Here is a 19,319-nt window from a genome sequence, read left to right as displayed (position 1 = left end):
TCTGCCTAAATAAAATACAATAGGTTAAGTATTTACTTAACATTGTTATATACGTAAAATTTTAATCTTTAATTCAATGACGAGAACGTCATATCAAGTAATGTATTTGTCTGTCCGTGGGATAGAAGCACAGATTTAAAGTTAATGAATGTTTAAATTAATTTAAATAAAGACTTGACGAGCTCCGGGCGAAACAGGATGTTTCAATTATACGAGATTCGAGCGTCATTACTCTCTCTCCCTTATGCGGGCTTAGCTTAGCCCTTTGATTAATATTTATTTCACTTTCGCCATGGACCCGTCCTATCTTAAAGACCTTCATTTAAAATAGAATAGTTTGTATTAATGATCAAAGTACTAACGATATACATATATAATATTTAAAATATTGTGTTTATTTTATGTAGCGCTGAAAGCGCTTTGTAAGCGTATAAGTATTCTGTCACGTGTGATAAAGTCTGATAGGCTGTCATTTTTTTAGACTTTCTACCAAATAGAAGGATCTAAAATGGCATACAAGTAACAACTTTTGTTAAGTCGCGCGCAACGCCAGATACTTTCTCTCGTATATTACCCACGAAACGTTGCGCTGAAAATCGTTCTTTGAACTTTAACATCAATAATCTGTTGTAGTTTTCAGATCACAAACAAGTTGATATATCATTATATTTTAGTTGATATATTTAATAAGTAAACAACCCTCACACATAATTTCATACTAAGTATAGGTCTAACTAAAATACTTTGTACGGAATGTGCCCATATTATTTTACTAAGCGAAGTTTTCTAGTTAATCGAGTCAATTAATTATAACTAAAATAAAAAGAAAGAATGTTAATGCAATTTTCGCAAACGAGCTTGGCAAGTAAACAATGATTAATATTGTATCCCTGAATAATGAATAACATAAATTCGACCAAAAACACATTACTGCAAACTGGCCCTTTTCCAACACGCAAATCAAAGCGGCCTCTTTTGTTTATCTAGAAAAAAATCCACCGGTGGATACGACCCACTCACTAGTCATTCTACCGCCAAACATCAATACTATAGGCCGAGCCAGTCTAATTGCCGACACAAAGGACATAACAACATCTTAGATCCCATGGTGTACGGTGTAAGAAGGTGACATTTTCTGACCTGCCTGCTTAAATTGATTAAAATAATATATATATTTACCTCCGACATAAATATGTACTATACTTTTTAAAAATAGCAAAAGTGCAAATATTACCACAATTAAAATTAAAAAGAATATTTTGAGATCGTAAAGAGTATAGAGTGAATTGAAACATTTCTCAAATATTTCGGATGATATTTTAGAATGGATCATTCCAGTTTTGGTTCGATGAAAGGGTTAATCCCTCCAGTCGGATACTCGTGATGGATACCCAAGCCATTTGTCAAGCAATCGACGTCGTTGTCCGCTTTGATTACATTCAACAATATAACGGACCTAACTTGAGGGTAATTTTTATGAATTATTAAAAGATCACTAAAATAAAAAGGTCTACCAATTTTGTTCTGAAATTGCACCGATTCATATCCAACAAAAGGTATAATACGATCGATTTAAACAGGTTTTATTCTTTTAATTTTCTTCCCAATACATTTTATCAAGAATATAAAATTCCAGTCTCATGTCTGTATTTCGTACAGCAAAATGTCTTCCAAGTGGCCCAATAACTTCATAATGCATAGCTTTACAAGATATGCAAATATATCTCCGAATCGCAAAATCCTATCCCGGTATTTCAACCATGCTGGAACAGATTATTTTTGGCAGCCGACAGATATACAGCGGGTCGTGATAGCGCACACAAACAATACCATATGCGAGAATTATGTATCTAACAATCCGAAAAATGCCCGCACAGACATTCGCAATAAAAACCCCATTTCTGACAATACAATAAACAGAAAAAACCACAGTCGGAGGGCATATTTTTGTCGCTTTATCAACAATCACATCGATATAACGACCTACACAAAGTAGCTCTTATGCGTTCAGCAATAAGAGTTAGCATTTCAACTTCTTTTGCAAAATTGACCCTGATTTTACTCGGTGCGATTCTCGGTTTCGCGCCACCGCGAGGACATGTGTCGCAAAGGGTTAACTACGGGTTAAAACACTTTTGTTTTCTTTATGGTTTCCATAACAAAGGGCAAAGGGCAACGAGTTCGCGCCCGTCACCCGCTGTGTCTTGTTATTTTAGGAAAAAGGGTTTATGCCAAAAATATGGGATGTCTTTATATAAGGACATTATCCCATTGAAAATAAATAGATTGCAAAAAAATCGCTGGATTAAAGGATTGCGTAACGTTACTTTCTTTCTGTTTGATTATATGATTAGGGCGCTGGCTAGCATTATGGTATGTGATTTGGTCGTGATTTATTACGAAACGTATTTAAATTCAGATCAATGAGAAACAATTAGGTTGAGTCGCTAGTTTTAAGAATGCACTACAACGCTACAAATAAAAAACAACTGGTCTACGTCATTTGCACATATCTGCCTCAGGAGATGAATCGAAAAGGACGAAATAAAAAAATATTTGAAGCGTAGCAGTAAAAATGAAGAATAAAAATCTGGACTATTTCATTAGTTACTATTTCATTGGTAGTCTATTTGAATCATAAGACTCATCAACGTAAGAATATTGATCGTAAACTTTTAGCGGTCAACCGATTTTTCGAAATACACGGAATTAATCACAGATAAATTATAATTTTATAATGTTATTAACCGATATAGTTTTTTTTCATTGATCGTTTAAAAAAAGCAAATGCCTTAAGAATTCAAATCAGCGGCCTGGATCTGCCTAATGTATTTTAATCCTATTTATAAGGAATTTATACTTTATTTCAGATATATGAGCGGATAATAATTATGTACTGTAGTTACAACAAGTAGCAAAGGTATAAATATCATGATAAAATACGTAAATTATATTTATAAACTTTAAAGTAAAAATAAATGTGCAACAGGCACAGCCCATATATCCCTTCGATTTAATAAATAAAATTTAATGTAAATGAAATATGTATGTAATATATAAAATAAACTTTGTATATATTGTATATATATAAATATTTTTTTTTAAATAAAAAATCGCTATATTTCTATAATCATGTGATAAATATAATTTCTCTGTAAAAAATATAATTAAGAACCATCAAAGAATTCGTATTTTTTCAGACATGGCAATGTTCTATATTTTTTAGTACCTATAAATAATTATATGTAGATTCATTATAATATAGAATATTGTATTCTATGAATCTGATAACATATTTCCTGAATATAAGCAAAGCGATTATAAAAAAATTAAATTCATTAATGAAATCCAATGTAAGCGATACAATAGAGAATCAACTGCACATTAAAAATACAAGAGCACTTTTCCCGCAGCTCCATTTCAATGATCACTTCAAGATACATCGGAAATATAGTTCGTATTGCGAAGGGACAACATTTATAATCGCTCGTTTTATTCTATAATAGTTTCCGATTATTCGATACTCTTTAACAAGTGCCACTTCATACAATTGAATTTTAGGAGCGATACCCTCTCAGTTATAATTTTTAACAAATGTCACAGTTTATTACCGCCTAAAAAGATAGCTTTCGATTCGTGGGGCGGCATATTGCGATACATTAAAAAGTGCATCGTTGAATTAAATGTAATTGTTCGCTTGTTAATATATTTTGGGGTCGATTTCGGTTACTTTTTATTGATAATTTAGTTCTTTTTTTGTATATGGTTTTATATTCCCTTCGTTTTTTAAATGTTTGTTGTATATACGTAGATGTGAAGTATTCGATTTAAATTTAATATGCTTTTAGAGCACACTGGTGTAATCGAAATAGTTTTTTTTTTACATAAAACGCTTGTATATACGCTTCATATTATGTAGAATATATATTTTTGCAACGCAAGGTAAAATATTATCTCTAAAGATGTATGAATGTATTTTTTGTGTAAAAGCATAATTAAATACTAAAAAAAATCTAGTGGTGTCTTTTTTAATTGATAATAATTATTAAATTCATTTTTTTTTCCGAATCAAAATTTATGCATAGTTTTAAGGTTATATACCTAAAAAAAATGTATATTATTATCATATACTGCAGGGAGACAGTAAACAACAATAAAAATGACTAAATTAAGAAGACCTAAAACGGATAAGACTATAATATTATGTATGTATGTACATATATATGTATATCAGAAATAATAGTATTTTCTGAATAACGCTTCAAATGTCACTTATTTCTGTTTGCTGCATCTCTTATTTGCATTGTCATCCCAAAATCTATGAATCCCACTCATAAAAAGGTTCGTGCTAATACGTATATTGTTCTCTTGATATTTCGGTCCAGTCATCGACATAAGGTGTCAATGTTCGCCAATTTACTGACCATTGACAAAACGGATAAAAGATAGCCCACCCTACCATAGAACATTTGTCCCACTTGACCCTAAGCGCATAAATTATGCATAATCATCTCATACACATTTGAGGGATGATTAACGTATGGAACACTTTTGATGAATACCAATATGTACTCGCTAAGTTTCAATATATTTTGTCGGAAAAAATTGTTAAAAAATACATTTATGTTTAATTTTCCTCTTGGATAATAAAACAACGACTCGACGCGTTTCTTCTGTGAATTGAGAAACGTAGTCACAACAAGTACGAACTTTTTTATAACAAATTAATTCATGAGTGAATAAAAAAATAATTAAACAAAAGTTTCTACTTTTCACCTCTTAAAAAAATATTTTCAATTCAAATCTTAGTTTAATGGCTTTTAGTTGTGCTGAAAAAATATTTTAAAATATTAATAATTATATTTGATAACTGTAGATAACGTGACAAAGACAACTTAAGAAAAGCGTTTGTATATCATAATGGTTTTATAAAGAATGTAAAGTAAATTACTTTTAAATCTTTTTATTACAGCACATAAAACCTCTTTCAATATGTTTTTACATAAAATTTAAATAAAACGATGAAAGCAAATTATGTATAACTTTGACCCAAGATTATAGCATTTATATAAACGTGTATCGTCAGCTCAGTGTGTAAACATTGAAATTGTATACGGTAATTATTTTTATCTCACGTTTAAATCTCAGATTTTCCCCGAAATTGACAAAAAACGAAGGGCGGCTAAATTAATCACAGTTTCGTCCGTTCAAAAACATTTAAAAAAAAGCTCCGAATTACACGAAATAGGGGTATAATCTCGTAACAAAGGTATTAGAACGGATGTTAGAATATCTAATGAGGGCTATTAGATGCTATCTAACGCAGGTGCAGCGTTTTGCATACTTTTTTGAGAGTTAAATGTTTGCTGCGGTGAATATCTTTTCATGAACGTTTTGAATTGAATCGAATGTACATTTTAAATTAATTGTAACTAAATGAACAAATTATCGATATCTATTTTAATTACGCTATGAATAATTTATGAACGTAACTCGAATAATTAATATTCAATTAATTGCTTAATGATTGCTTTAACAACAATTAAAATGTTTCTTTAATTTTTAAGACACTATTTTTTATTCAGCGAACAGACCACGAGATCAAAGATTAAGTCAATTGCAGGGCTTTATACTGTAATCGACTTGTAACTGCTTTGTCGGTAATGACAATAACAAGATCTCCGTCTGAACGTCGACATCTGAATTAGAACTCATAGCCACTCAGCTTAAATTCCATTGAAATACTCCTCGTGTAAAATAAAATGCGTTATTTCATTTCTTAGAACAAAATTAGACTTCGGAAAATAGGAGGCCGAGAATCCTTTTTATTTATTTATTTTATATTATTTGTTTTTTGGTATCTGATCTTATTTATTTTATGAAAATGTTATTCTCTCAATTTTTTTTTTAAATTATGGTCACTAAAAATATAAACATTGGAAATAGATTCTAGATAAAGGCTTAGTGTAGCAAAACAGGATAAAATATTTTTTTAAAACCTCACGCGCAAGAGCTATTTGCATTTCGATACTGTTATTGTAGTTATGTTTAGATTAGTATGTGTACAACAAAGTTAATCTAGATGATTACAAAAAAAAAGGATTGAGTTTTTTGGTTTTAAAGTACATAAATTAAAAAAGTGATTGCGACCAAAATTTTAATTATATCTTACGAACTGAAGTGTATTGCTTAGTTCATTACGATATATGTATACATATAAAAATTACACTTCAATATGATTCATTTAGTAAGAAAAAAACAAATTAAATAATTTATTAACACCGAATGAATATAATTATTTTTCCAAAAGGATTCAAATAGTATTTTTTAAATTATAAACCAATTTCATTAAAGACAAAAGGAGATAAACAACATATGAATGTACAATAGTCCTCATAAAGGACCGTCTTATACACGTTACGAGTTTTATAAAATGAATCGTAGAGACTTAGCGTACTATTATTATACAGTCTGTGGTTGCGGTTTATAAAAAGTAAATAAAGGACCTCATTTCCTGGCGTCGTGTGTTGAAAAACGTCGCAGAACGTCCGGTGTAGTTTTATTTTATTGATGGAAAAATTGGGAGATTTTTTTCGGCCTCTGGTTGTAATGGGGACGTTTCCCTCGAGCTACCATTGATCTTGATCGGAGCTCTGACTTCATCAATAACTCACCTGATCCTGCAGTAACATTGACTGTGATAAACGAGCTACGGAGGTAATCACTGCATTATTTAATCACTCAAGTCGGTATGAAAGCTTTATCTTAACGACGAATATATCTTGCGATATTGTTTAATAAATATAGTTTAAGTGTTGGTTAATTAAATAATTGAAGAAATTGTAGGAAAGGTAAACTAATATATTTAGTTTATGCTTCTTAGGATAATAATAAAACATTTTATGTTATGGTTTTTACCCTTAATAGGCTTGCGTTTGACCGTTATCTTGTCTGATGTTAAATATTGACACGGTCTACGATGTAGCACGCTTGCCTAGGCAATATGATTTTTAAACAAAATTAAACAAAATATCAATTTAATTGAACATTTACTATTTTTAAAATTAATTTACAGAATAATAAATTTTGAGATTTCTTAAAATTGCCTTTTCCTAACATAGCGTTACGTCGTTTGTAATATTTCTCCTCGATGTTCAAATGTGATATGAATGAAAGTGTGGTAATTTCGTTCTTTTGAATCTTATCTTTTGACACATCGAGGATCTAAGGAAATGTTTATGGGTCGGCAACTTCGCAGCCGTCGTACCACAATGATGCCATTCATCCGATAGCGAACTCAATAGCCATTGTTAGTAGGTAGAAGCGGATGAACTAGTTTCTATACCAACTATTACTGGTCTTCCCTATAAACAAGATTTATTTTTCGGTTAGCTAAAATGTTGCGAATTTATAAATAAATAAATATCTAAAGTAATAAAAACTAAATTAAAAATAAATAAATAATATTAATTTATATTAAATTCTTTTAAGTTATATTAATAAACACCACTCCTTTATTTAAATCTCATCCTCACTCACCATTACCAACACTGGTTTGTCCTGCATTTCATATATTAGATACTCGTACGAGTATTAATTAAAGACTAACATCTTGGCTGATTCACCCAATGATTGAGTCCCGTAGGTTGTGACGAGAGGGCAGATGCGGCGACGGTTCGGAGTCATTGCGTGTCCTACCAGTCGAGGCCGCTTTGTTAATAATTACACAGCAGCTGACATTACTTAAGGTCGGATCAATTGATTTTATCAGATCTGTTTTAAAACTCATTTTATCTTTCAACTGATAGATGTTTACACTATATTTTGTACGTAACTCCTGATACACAATCCCTGTTTATTTGGTAATATTATTTACTGATTGCCATTCACTGATTCATCACGAAATCGCCGAAAGTATAGATGGGAAAGGGTAACGGTATATGAATTACAACTTGTATTGATATATATTTAAACATTACATTATTTTATTGGAAATAAACAAATACCTATATTTACAAAAATCAATGTCGCTCTAAGCGAAGTTAATTTAAAGTCTTTTTTTTTTTAATTTGATAAGTTTATTAAGAAAAATGTTACGTGTTGTTAATACATCATACTGTATATGTATGTTAAAACAAACATTCTGAATAAGAGACAGTCCACCTAACTTCTATACTTATACTATTTGATAAAACTATGATAAATATGATACTCCTGACCGATTTTGACCACCGTGGCTATTCGCAACAGATGCGAGATATTATAGTGGACATGCATATACGTAAATACAGGTGCATATTCATGCCGATGAAACGGGAATGGAGAAGGGGTACAGGACAGTTTACGTGCCTTCCACGGGAGCGTAACTGCCAACTGTTAAATCCAAACTATTATTGAGATTTTCTTGATAAATCATTCAATAACTGTTACTGCCCCGACCCAGCCATTAGGCGAGGTTATCAATCATAACAACAACTTGATTCAACCCTATTTTTTATGATAACGTTCTAAAAATCTGACTCGTAAAATGTTTGAGTACGTTTAACACGAACTGTTACAATTTCCAAGCTTTCCAGCTCAGGAGGAATTTAATTCTACTAATGTTTCGATGTTACAATTCACACATTCACGTGTTCGCAATATAATTATAGAGGTCCACTTAAGGCCTCTTACTTGACCTCGACTAGATATAAAAGGACTGCACGTACGTAAAGCTCGAACTTGTGAACTAACGACATTGCACGATTACTACTGGCGTTCATGGAAGCGAATAAGCTTTGATTTACTTATGAAAATTATACCAGCTTTCATACAAATTCTATATTCATTACATCATTTTTTTTTATTGATCGAAATAATTAACCGCTTTAAAGGTCAACGATCTTATAAAAAAAAAAAAAACAAAACATTCGCTTTAACATTAAGTCCATACGTAGTTATATAAATATTAACAAAAAAATAGTAACTGTAAAAATCTAGACCGCAGGGATTCTTGGTGGGAAGAAGACGTTACTAACTACCTGGAGTGTCTGGCCCAATACTGGGCTTGAGGCATAGATTTTAGAGAAGAAGATTATATGGTGCTTATTTGACTGTTTGGCTTGATACCAAACTGAAGGCACATTTTCATCCATTGAATATATGACAACGCACCACATATGCATGAGATGAAGAATCCACTGAGGACGAAGTGAATTATAAAATACAATGTTGGAAATCCACTTCGGCTTTATATATATTATATTTATTTGTATATAACGACTCTATATAGATAATAGGTATATACAAATAGATAACTTTTATATACTTTCAGCTTTAGTTATATATAAAATAGGACATAAAAATTATTCGCAACTCATTCCAATGAATGAATGATATAAAATGTCTGATCCATTTCATCTTTAAGATATTGTGTCAAAATGAATATTTAATTGGATATTTTATTAATATTTCATTTTGATAGGTATTTAATTAATTTTAATTATTAATTGACAACATAGAAAATAATTTATTAACATAAGAATTAATAACATTAAATGCTTAAATATGTACAAATATGAATTAAAATTAAATTATAATCCAAATTAAAAAATATATATTAAAAGATAATGCCATATATCAAAAAATATATTTTTCAATAGTACTCTTACGATGTCGTCTTAAATGTCGCTTTTTACATTTTAACATTTATATTATTGAAATCGTTATGTCATAGAAAATAAATTTCATCTACGGCTTTCCAGCAAACCGTGTCGTAAAAATCCCAAAACGACGTCGTCGTAATGATTCTTGATATTAGTAAACCTGTAGTAGATGTACGAGTAGCTTTATGAATAATGTCACATAAATAATAAAGGATTATTATCGGAGCTTCAAGCAATGCTTATAGGCTGAGGAGAGAGAGTGTAGTAGGTACATAGGTAAGCTGGTCATAAGAAGACGCGGACCTCGGGCCCCCTATATACTTACTACAGCCTTATTCCAAGCGAAGAAAGAATAAAGACAAACAAACCTTAGATTTGTGTAATCCATGCAATTTGCTAATAGCTCAGCTATATTTGATTTTACTAAAAGTTCTTGCTTAATATATATTTATAATATAACATCATTTCACCTACTACATTTATCAACTTTAATTTTACTTCCAAATTTCCGATGAGAGTTTAGTCGACATTCAAAACGCCATCTTTTCGCAAATTCATAATCATAGATTATTTAATTTCTTGAATAATTATATGACGTCAATTCGATGTCAAATGTTGTTTATTTGGCTTTTGTCCTCTTGTGATTGGAATACAATTGTGACAACTATTTGACTTGTATTCACCAACAAAAGCCCTCCTTAATACCAATACTTTTATTCTTAATTATCTCACTTTACGCCATACTATATATAGGTCATATTTCCGTTAACATATATTATGTTATTCGAAGTAATGGCCCATACTATTATACAAAGTTACCAAAACAGGCGTGCTTGTATAGAATGAAGGTAGAATATTTAATGAGTTTTTCACGGCGTGGTCGTTTCCCTTCGTTTATGGAAAGACACATTTATCACAACTTATTTCGCTTTATCTCATTAACTTTCAATTAACACGAAATAAAAATCTCCTCCTTGGAAGAAATGTGTATGAGTAAATAGATATCCAGCTTATTTATACTTAATTTTCTACATAACATTGTCAACGTTTTTAATAATTGTCATACAAATTACCATAATAAATCTTAAAACTGCTACAAAAGTAGACTAAAAGTGTAAAATGTTTCTCAGAAAATTACATAAAAGTCAAACTTGTCACGGAATTAAATAAACGCGTAATGGAACCATTTCTTTCCGTGGCTCACTATTTCTTCTGTAAACCAATTACACGAAGCAAAGAAGAAAAAAGTTATAAATCTCATTCTTTTGAAAGCAATTTCAAGGTGCTTCTTTTGTAATATTCAAAGTATATAACATATACATTTAACAATTAACATGTACATGCAATAGTCGTAACCTATTACAATTGCATGACATTATTGATTGAAATCTAAACTAATTTATGATTCAGTATAGATTCGTGAAAAATGGTGAAGCTATCCGAGCTTCCGAAGTAAAATTAAAGTGGATATGCAGTTAAATGGAATAGTGTTGTATTATAAATAAATAAATATTTATGGAGCATAATGTTTATCTATAATGTAATATCTGTCAACGGAATATTATATTGTGCAGCTCGCGTCCCTCATATCGTTCGTTAACTGTACGTATTACGTCAAAACCTTCACTCTAGTGAACTGAAATAAATTTGAAATAAGTTTGGTTATATTTCTATTTTTTATATATATATTTTTTTCATAAACCGTTTTGTTTTTTTATCGTATTTCATAGATATCTTTATTTCAAATTTCGATTTTCTTCTGAACACAAGACGTTACATAATAGGTATGTATTTTTAAAGTTTTAAGTTTATCAAAGTTATTTAGCAAATTCTGATATCTGCAATCTACACAGAAATTGTTGATCAATTTCTGTGTAGATTGCAGAAATTGTGTAATAAGCTAAGTAAACTGATGAATCGGAATTAATTATATTATAAAAATAAACTTATTTTTAGTCGCTTCTGACCTTTTGCTTATTACCCTTACGCATTTTTCGTACATAAGACAACAGTATTCTAAAAATTTTTTTTCCTTCTAACGTTTTTGTATATTCACTAATATATCTCGAGGACGGTAATTTCGTTCGCATAGTATATGTTCAATGAGGTTTTTAATTTTATATATCATAGGTAAATTATCTTAATTACAAACTTTATAAAGACTGTAAGGACGTTCCTAGATTATAGCCTTGCGTATTAAAAAACTAGGAACATATATATCTCATTAGTTTTAATATGATTATTGTATCGCAGTGATGTAATTTACTGTTTCCTGCGACTTTGTCTGCGTAGTAAATTCTGTAATTTATGTATACGTCTTCATGCATGTATCTGCGTATGTCTTCATATTTAATTGCACTTTTATCGGACCAACTTAGGGTATGACCCCAAAACCTTGTTATGTAAGGCCTTATATCAAGCTATTAGACCAACGAAGGAGTCAATTTAGCCGTAATTATGTAACAAATAGACGCACATCTTTACTTTGGCTTTTGTTATGTTAGTTTCTTTACCTAAAATAATCGTAATAAATGTGATGTTATAATTTGTACGTTTTTTTTTCCAGAGTAAGTGTTCCCGGGTACGCGGGCGGTTTATCTGCGTCGCTGCCTGGAGGCGGTGTTGCCGGAGCAGGCGCAGCATGGGAGCGTCTTGGCGCTGAGCTCCTGTTGTCGGGACTGGTGGCTGGCGCCTACTTCGCTGCAATGGAAAGGAGATGGACCGGTGCAGCACCCGCGCTTCTTGGTGCCGCATACTGTGCTGCGAGTTTTGTATCTGTGAGTAGTCGACTAAAATATACTTACCTTCACCCATACCCAGATACTACCCATAGGAGTCGACGATTTGAAATGATACTTTAGTAATTTACTTTTATAACATAAAATAAGTAACAATACTTACGCCCTGTATTGATTATTTTTTACAATTCGCTTACTCGATAAATGTTGGTTCTGTATAAAATTTGTCTTGCAAAATTGATCAATTTGGACTTTATCAGTGACTTGTCGATAATAAATTGTATTTATTTTACCAATTTCCAAATTTTATCGTTTCAAGGCATGTAATATGTAGGTATGTGTAAACGACTCCTAGCGGACCCAGATAGAATGCTCAATGGCGTCCTTCCATTACTATTCTCAGTACACAAAGCGTATCCACCCGCGACACTACCTGCCTTTTGTGAAGAGAATCTTCACCGGCAGATGTTCGCTTTTTACGCATCTGTTTGGACAAAGTATTGCCAACAAAAACTCAAACAAGAAAAGATACCTTCCATATCTATTCAATATTCGCTGAACGAAATTGCGATTTGTTTAAAATGTCCGTCCCTACTCCTTTGGGCTCTTCGTTGTATATTGTGTTGGATACCTGAATACATCTGTGATTTATTGACCAAATTCAATAATATATATATGACGGCGCATGCGTAGTGCCATATGTTGAATTACGTCGGAACTAGATTTGACAACTACAAAATCGTCTCTGTCAAAATCTAGCGGAGCGTCGTGTGGATGGTTAGCGCAGACATAATAGCGGCATTCAACTGGGAAGAGAAACCGTCATTGTAAATGCACCACAAATACGACGAATCGCTTTTGTTCCGTGTAATCTACGATGGTTTTTGTTAATTTCGATTCATTTGTAATATAAAGTGAATATTGAGACTATTAATTTGATTTTTGGACTAAACACTGATTTTAATTTTATTTGAAGAAGTAAATTGATTTTGACGTTTTATCTTGTTATCCAATTGCATCTAGAAGTCATAAATCATGGCTAATCCTGACAAAGGTGATCTCTCGCCTTTATATATATTTCTTACAAATAAATTTATTTTGCTTTGTCATTTTATTCACATAATATATATATATATATATCTATTACTAATAAAATATAAAACACGAATATGTATAGTTCGAAACTATAATTGCCTACCGTCAATAATAACACTGGTCTGTATTATTATTCACCGAATTGAATGGTGAGTGAGCTATTGTAGTTATATATACAACGGACGCTATATCAAATTGATGTATCTGATATCCCATGGAAATAAAGGATAATATGGGTAATTATTATGTTTCTAATAAATGACAGTCGATGGAAATCTTTATTTTTTTATATATTCTTTTTTATATAATGTTGTTAGTCAAATGTATTTATATTCATTGAATTTTAGCGTAGCTACAATGGAATATAATAATTGTTGGTTGACTCATCATTCGGTCCCCCCGATCACATCGGTCGTAAGCACTGTTTCTAATCTTGAGTTACTTTTTTGCATTGTTTCTATGAAAGAACATTGAAATATTAAAATTAAAAGTATTGTTAAGAATCTAAGATCAACAGAAAGTTTTGCAATTATAAAATGAGCGAAATGACCCATTTTCTTTTATCGGAGCTCTCGCGGTTACCAGGGATTGTTTCGACCGCAGATACAGTAGAAACCCCTTTATGCTGCAAAGTTGTATCTGCCCTAATTACAGCTAACAATCCTTACCAAATGAAAAGAAGATGATTTTTATGCAAAAATCCCCGCAGGTAGGACGCCATTGTTGTCAGCGTAGTGAAGAAATAGCACGGGATCCTTTCAATGGGGACGTTTTTTAAATCGCTCGCTCATTTCCGTCTCAAAATAAATGTGAAAAAATTGCACAAATTCTCGTACGAAAGTGAAAAGTTTCCTTTACTTAAATTTATCTCCTGTCCTCTATGGTATAGAGACGTGAATGCCTTACGACGCTGACTCGCTTGTTACATTGAATGTAGTGCAATCAAGCCGCTTGAATTCTTTACAATTGAAATTGGAAGCGATGGCTTTGCCGAGTTTGTTGTACACGCTGTTAACAATGATGACGTATACAGCCATAAAAATTAAATTTTAAAAAGCTATATAGATAGATATAGCAAACCAACATACCTATACATTATATAAAAATATATCGATGACTACGTATTTGATCAGAATAAAAGTATCGAGTTTCCTGCCGGGTCTTCCCAGTAGAAACAATAACATCCGTTAATCTGTCTATCCCAGTGTTTATAAGAGCCTACTAGATATGATAATATTTTGATTTTAATTGAAAAGTATCTATCGACATTAAGAATAATTATTTAAATAAATTCGAAAATGCAAGGTTTAGAACCAATCTGAGCTAAATGTTCATAATACATTTGAGGAACGTGCTACGAATGCAAATTAGTGACATGTAACAATATACCATAAATAACGATTGATCTGCAACCATCTATTACGACGAGGTATCTTACGCCAAGTGCACCTGAGACCAGTAAAGTGGATTGCGGTTGGAATATTACATTGCAATGTAGATTCACGTACAGTTTAAAGGCCAATGAATTTACCGAATGTCTTCTGATATCCGAGATATTCTGAGATGTCCCAGTGGATAAAACGGAGATTCTAATCAAAGAAACGAACCCACCCGTAAATGTCTTGCGAGCTTTATAAGTTTTTATTTTGTATTCAAATATCATACCGCTATGCAAAGATTTTCGATCTTTAAGAAAATTTATTCGTATTAGCTGCTTAATAAAATTTAACAAGATCTACGCTTTGGTACTTAAGTTATTTTGTTCATAATTCCTAAATGCATTTTTAACAATAATTCATTTAATAAAATAACAACCTAACTTAAGTAACAGTGTAGCGTGTCCAAAATAAATCGCTCTTTCCTTTGTTATACTAATTTTCTTTAACTTAAATATTCATAAGAACATAACAAATAAGTCCATTTTCTCATTTCACCAATTGTGTCTTTGTTTTTTTAATTGTTTTATTTCATCTTTTCAGATGCCGTCACTAAACCCGGCTCGGTCTTTGGGGCCATCTTTTGTTCTATCTCGCTGGGAAAGTCACTGGGTTTGCTGGGTCGGGGGCATCGGAGGCGGCATCGCTTGCGCACTTCTCCACGAATGGGGCACGCGGCGACCGCGAGCTAACTCCAACTCTCGTGCCTCCTCGCCACGAGACCTCGACGAACTGGACAAGCCGGCGTTTCCTTCTCATCATCACTACCGCCACGCGCCGACTTACTGCTCTGCAGCAGCTCCTAGACCCGACACAACAGAGCCGCTGTACTCCGGAACCAAGTCTCTCTACTGTCGATCCCCACCACCGGCTCGTCACACCCTCCACAGGTCTGATGGATCCACGTGTCAAATGTAATTATTGATGGTTTAAGGCTTATCAAGCCTAGAATGAGTAGACGTTAGAGTTTTCGCTTTTAGAGTTTCATTAGTCTACTCGATACATTATTTAATTAAGAGTTTTTGCTTTGTTGTATCTTATCTGCTACAATTTATGGATACTTTAATTTACATTTTAAATAAGATCACTTTATTTTCATTTATTACATATATGATAGTGTAGAGCAGTAGTCAGTGACGACTTTCCGTTGCAATACAAATTCGAACCTTGGTGCATACAGAAAGATATAAACCGTGCATGGCATCTAAATCTTTTTTAGTAATTCAAGCTCATATTTTTACTATGGATCGCTATCGGACGAAGCTCCACAAACAGTCGGTAATAAGCCGCCGCGTTCCAGGTCCCAGTCGGTGTACAGCAAGAGCAGCGGCGTGGTCGCGGGCGGCGCGGTGGGCGCCAGCGTGGCGCAGGCCGGCGCCGCGCTGGCGGGCGCGCAGTCGCTGCTGCTGCGCCCGCCCGCGCACACCGTCACCATGAACCAGAACGTGCACAACGCGCAGCGCGAGCCCGCCTACGGCGCGCCCAACGGCGTGCGGCCCGGCCCCGCCGGTCTGTATATGAGCCCCTCGAGTCGTTTCATTTCATTCTCGACCCACAAACGTACGCATGTAACAAACACCTCATCCAAACCGTAATTCGATTTGGGAATCTTCTGATCGTTCGAGCCGTCGATTTCGAGGGCTAGTGCTCGTCGGTCTCGTCTTTGTCTCGTATTCTTTGAAGGAACTCTGTAATCTAAGGTTCATACATAGAGTGAAATCTGCGAGGCACAAATGTACTAACGATTTGCTTCCCACCAGGCGCCGCGGTGCAGGAGCGGCGCGAATCGGTGTACGGCGGCAGTCGGCGCGGGCCGCTGTCGTCGGAGGACAGCGCGTACGGCAGCTTCGCGCCCGCGCGCGCCTACCGCCCGCCCGAGCACTACTAGCGGCGCGCCTCGCAGCACAACATTGCGCTGCTCTTCGACGTCTGAGCCCTCGTGGGCGGCGTGCCTGCGCCCGTGGGACGTGTGCGCGTGAACTCGTGCCGCGCGCCGCGGGGCCTCGAGACGTGAACTCGTGCCTTGCCGAACTAATCCCGTGGCTCGTGACGTGAACTCGTACCCGACGGTTTCGAAATGTGCACCGTTATTTCGATGACGTGAACGTTTATTTCATGAACGGTACTTGTTTATGCTAAAGCGCACATTGGCTGCCGGAGCCAATAAATGCGGTAGTGTGACAAGCCTTGAATTGGGTCACGTACTCTACACATCATTTTTAAGCGCTTTATTCTATGTATGTGTACTTACCGATTCTATAAAACGACGACAAACGTTTAAAAATGAGCAATTTTATAATATTGCCAATTTTTTGTGATTATATAATCTTAATAATAAGTAGATTTTACTTTTGATGTAACTAAAAAGACAACATTATGTGTAACTAAAACTCAATAACAAATAGTTGATTTTTTTGTAATATTTTATATGAAAATACTCCAAAGTCAAAATTAAGTTTTTTAAACTTAATTATAAATAATAGTAGAACTGGTATAATATCTTTAACTATTTGAAATTCAATTCGAGGCTTATAAAACATTTAAAAAAATATTTATACAACATGTGACACACAAAAACATTTTTGCTTTTGGCAATGATAGTAACCCTAGCGGTATTTCGCAGAACTATTTTATGACAGATAACGGCACCTACACACGTATCGTTTGATTTAGTTCTACAAGCAGCCACTGGGGAAATCTACCTATTTATTGTGACAGATTTAATTTTTATTTCATCTAAGTATCAAAGGACCAAATAATACATTTTTAAGACCTTTGAGATATATTTAAATGTCATTTCTATTTTTGTTTGGAAATAAAAATATAATGTAAACGACAAAAGATTTAAAGTTGTAAGATAATTTAAATATAAAATAGATAGGCGTTAATTTGTAAATACTCTTGAAAATACCAAATCATTGTACTACTTATTATCTATTTAAACTTAAGCAATGTTACGTAGGATTTCTCAATAAAATGTTTATCAATTTGCCAATGTATTTATTGTAACTTTGAATTTGTAATATTAAGAATTTCTACAACGAATAGATAGGATATTTGCAAATGTGTAATGATAAAATGTACAAATTTCTTAATAGTTCAAATGGCTATCGTTAGAAATAAATTGCTTGAGCAAGATTTTACCTAGATACATAATTATCTATTTCCATTTTTATACCAGATTAAAAAAAAACAGTTGAATTATTCCCCTATGTTGTTATAATGTTAATCAATCCGTGTTTAAGAATGTTCAAATTAACATTTCAAAATACTCACTCTCTAAAGTAAATTCAATACTTTAATTAATAAGACTGTTACCTCTAATATTATTTATGGCTTCCAAAATAAATTTATTTAGGCAATACTTTAGCGTAAAAATGTGTATATATTCCGTTTGCAAAATAATGTCGATCAAATTTTGTTTCTCGTATCAAAATGTTACTTATGAAGTGTATACTTACCGTTTGAATGTTATGTGTGATTTTATATGATATGTAAGCTAACTTGTGTTACGCTTCCATTTGGTATCTGACATATGGCGACATCTGATGGTATTTATCGAAACTATTTTAAAAAGACAAGATATGCTAGAAAATTCAGAATCAATAACAATAGTAGTCTTATTACGGAAATAATAAATAATGTAATTTATTATAGAGTATATTTCAACAAGTACATGGTAATTGTCTTTAAACTCTACTTTTGAACAATTATCATGTCAAACTAAACACTAAGCAATTAAGATAATTGGGAGGAAAAGTGATGTTGCCTTATATTTCCCTATTTTGTTACAGGACTTGATTTTAAATCTCTCATGTTCTACAATTTTATCAGGCAAGGCAGGTAGCTGCAAGATACACTAAATTTAATTATAATTCAAAACTAACTTAATGTGAGCCATATTTCTTATGTCCCGCCCATGTATCAGACCCCAAAAAAACATAAAACTGTTGTATTACTAATTTAAGAAAGCTCAATGATTAATGCTATTCCTTGTTTTTGCCTCTTCATAGTATTATATATAAAATACATAAATTGACAACGTACACTGTAATTGATAAATAAATATACTTCAAGTTACCAAATATGCTGTTTTTATTCAATTCTGTGGCCTATTGCTAAAAGGACCAAGGTACATTTTTGAGTATATTGCTAACTACATTTTGGCATTTTCCGAATAATTTATTGTTCTGTGTTGTGCTAAAATGTCACCCATAATGAACTATCTCGTTGATTTAAAGTTTATATAGAAGGCTGCAAATCTCGTGGTTCAGGGTTCAAGGTCTAAATCGGAGGCTATAGGTAAACATCTGTTTGTAAAGGTGACAAAATACATCAGGCAATTGCTCGTCTACATTTCTAAAATAAATATTTAAAAAACTAATGTCGCCACATAAGCCATTTCC

At 32.8% G+C, this 19,319-nt stretch overlaps 1 protein-coding gene across 2 annotated transcripts in view; it reads left to right on the top strand.

Moving 5' to 3' along the window:
- The window catches only part of LOC113402147 (neurogenic protein big brain), a 70,935-nt gene extending 53,646 nt beyond the window's left edge, over positions 1–17,289 (top strand). Inside the window, exons 3-6 of one of the 2 annotated variants that reach the window (XM_064220716.1) lie at positions 12,211–12,421; positions 15,457–15,827; positions 16,214–16,422; positions 16,674–17,289. In XM_064220716.1, the coding sequence (XP_064076786.1) occupies positions 12,211–12,421; positions 15,457–15,827; positions 16,214–16,422; positions 16,674–16,801 (919 nt within the window). In that variant the 3' untranslated portion in view covers positions 16,802–17,289. The remainder of the gene's footprint in view (positions 1–12,210; positions 12,422–15,456; positions 15,828–16,213; positions 16,423–16,673) is intronic. The other variant, XM_064220720.1, reaches the window with a different exon arrangement.
- Positions 17,290–19,319: the final 2,030 nt, after the last annotated feature.

The sequence above is a fragment of the Vanessa tameamea genome, chromosome 2, assembly GCF_037043105.1.
Source record: "Vanessa tameamea isolate UH-Manoa-2023 chromosome 2, ilVanTame1 primary haplotype, whole genome shotgun sequence".
Taxonomy (NCBI): Eukaryota; Metazoa; Arthropoda; class Insecta; order Lepidoptera; family Nymphalidae; genus Vanessa; species Vanessa tameamea.
Note: the sequence above shows the minus strand (reverse complement) of the source record. Positions and strands in the feature narration are given on the sequence as shown.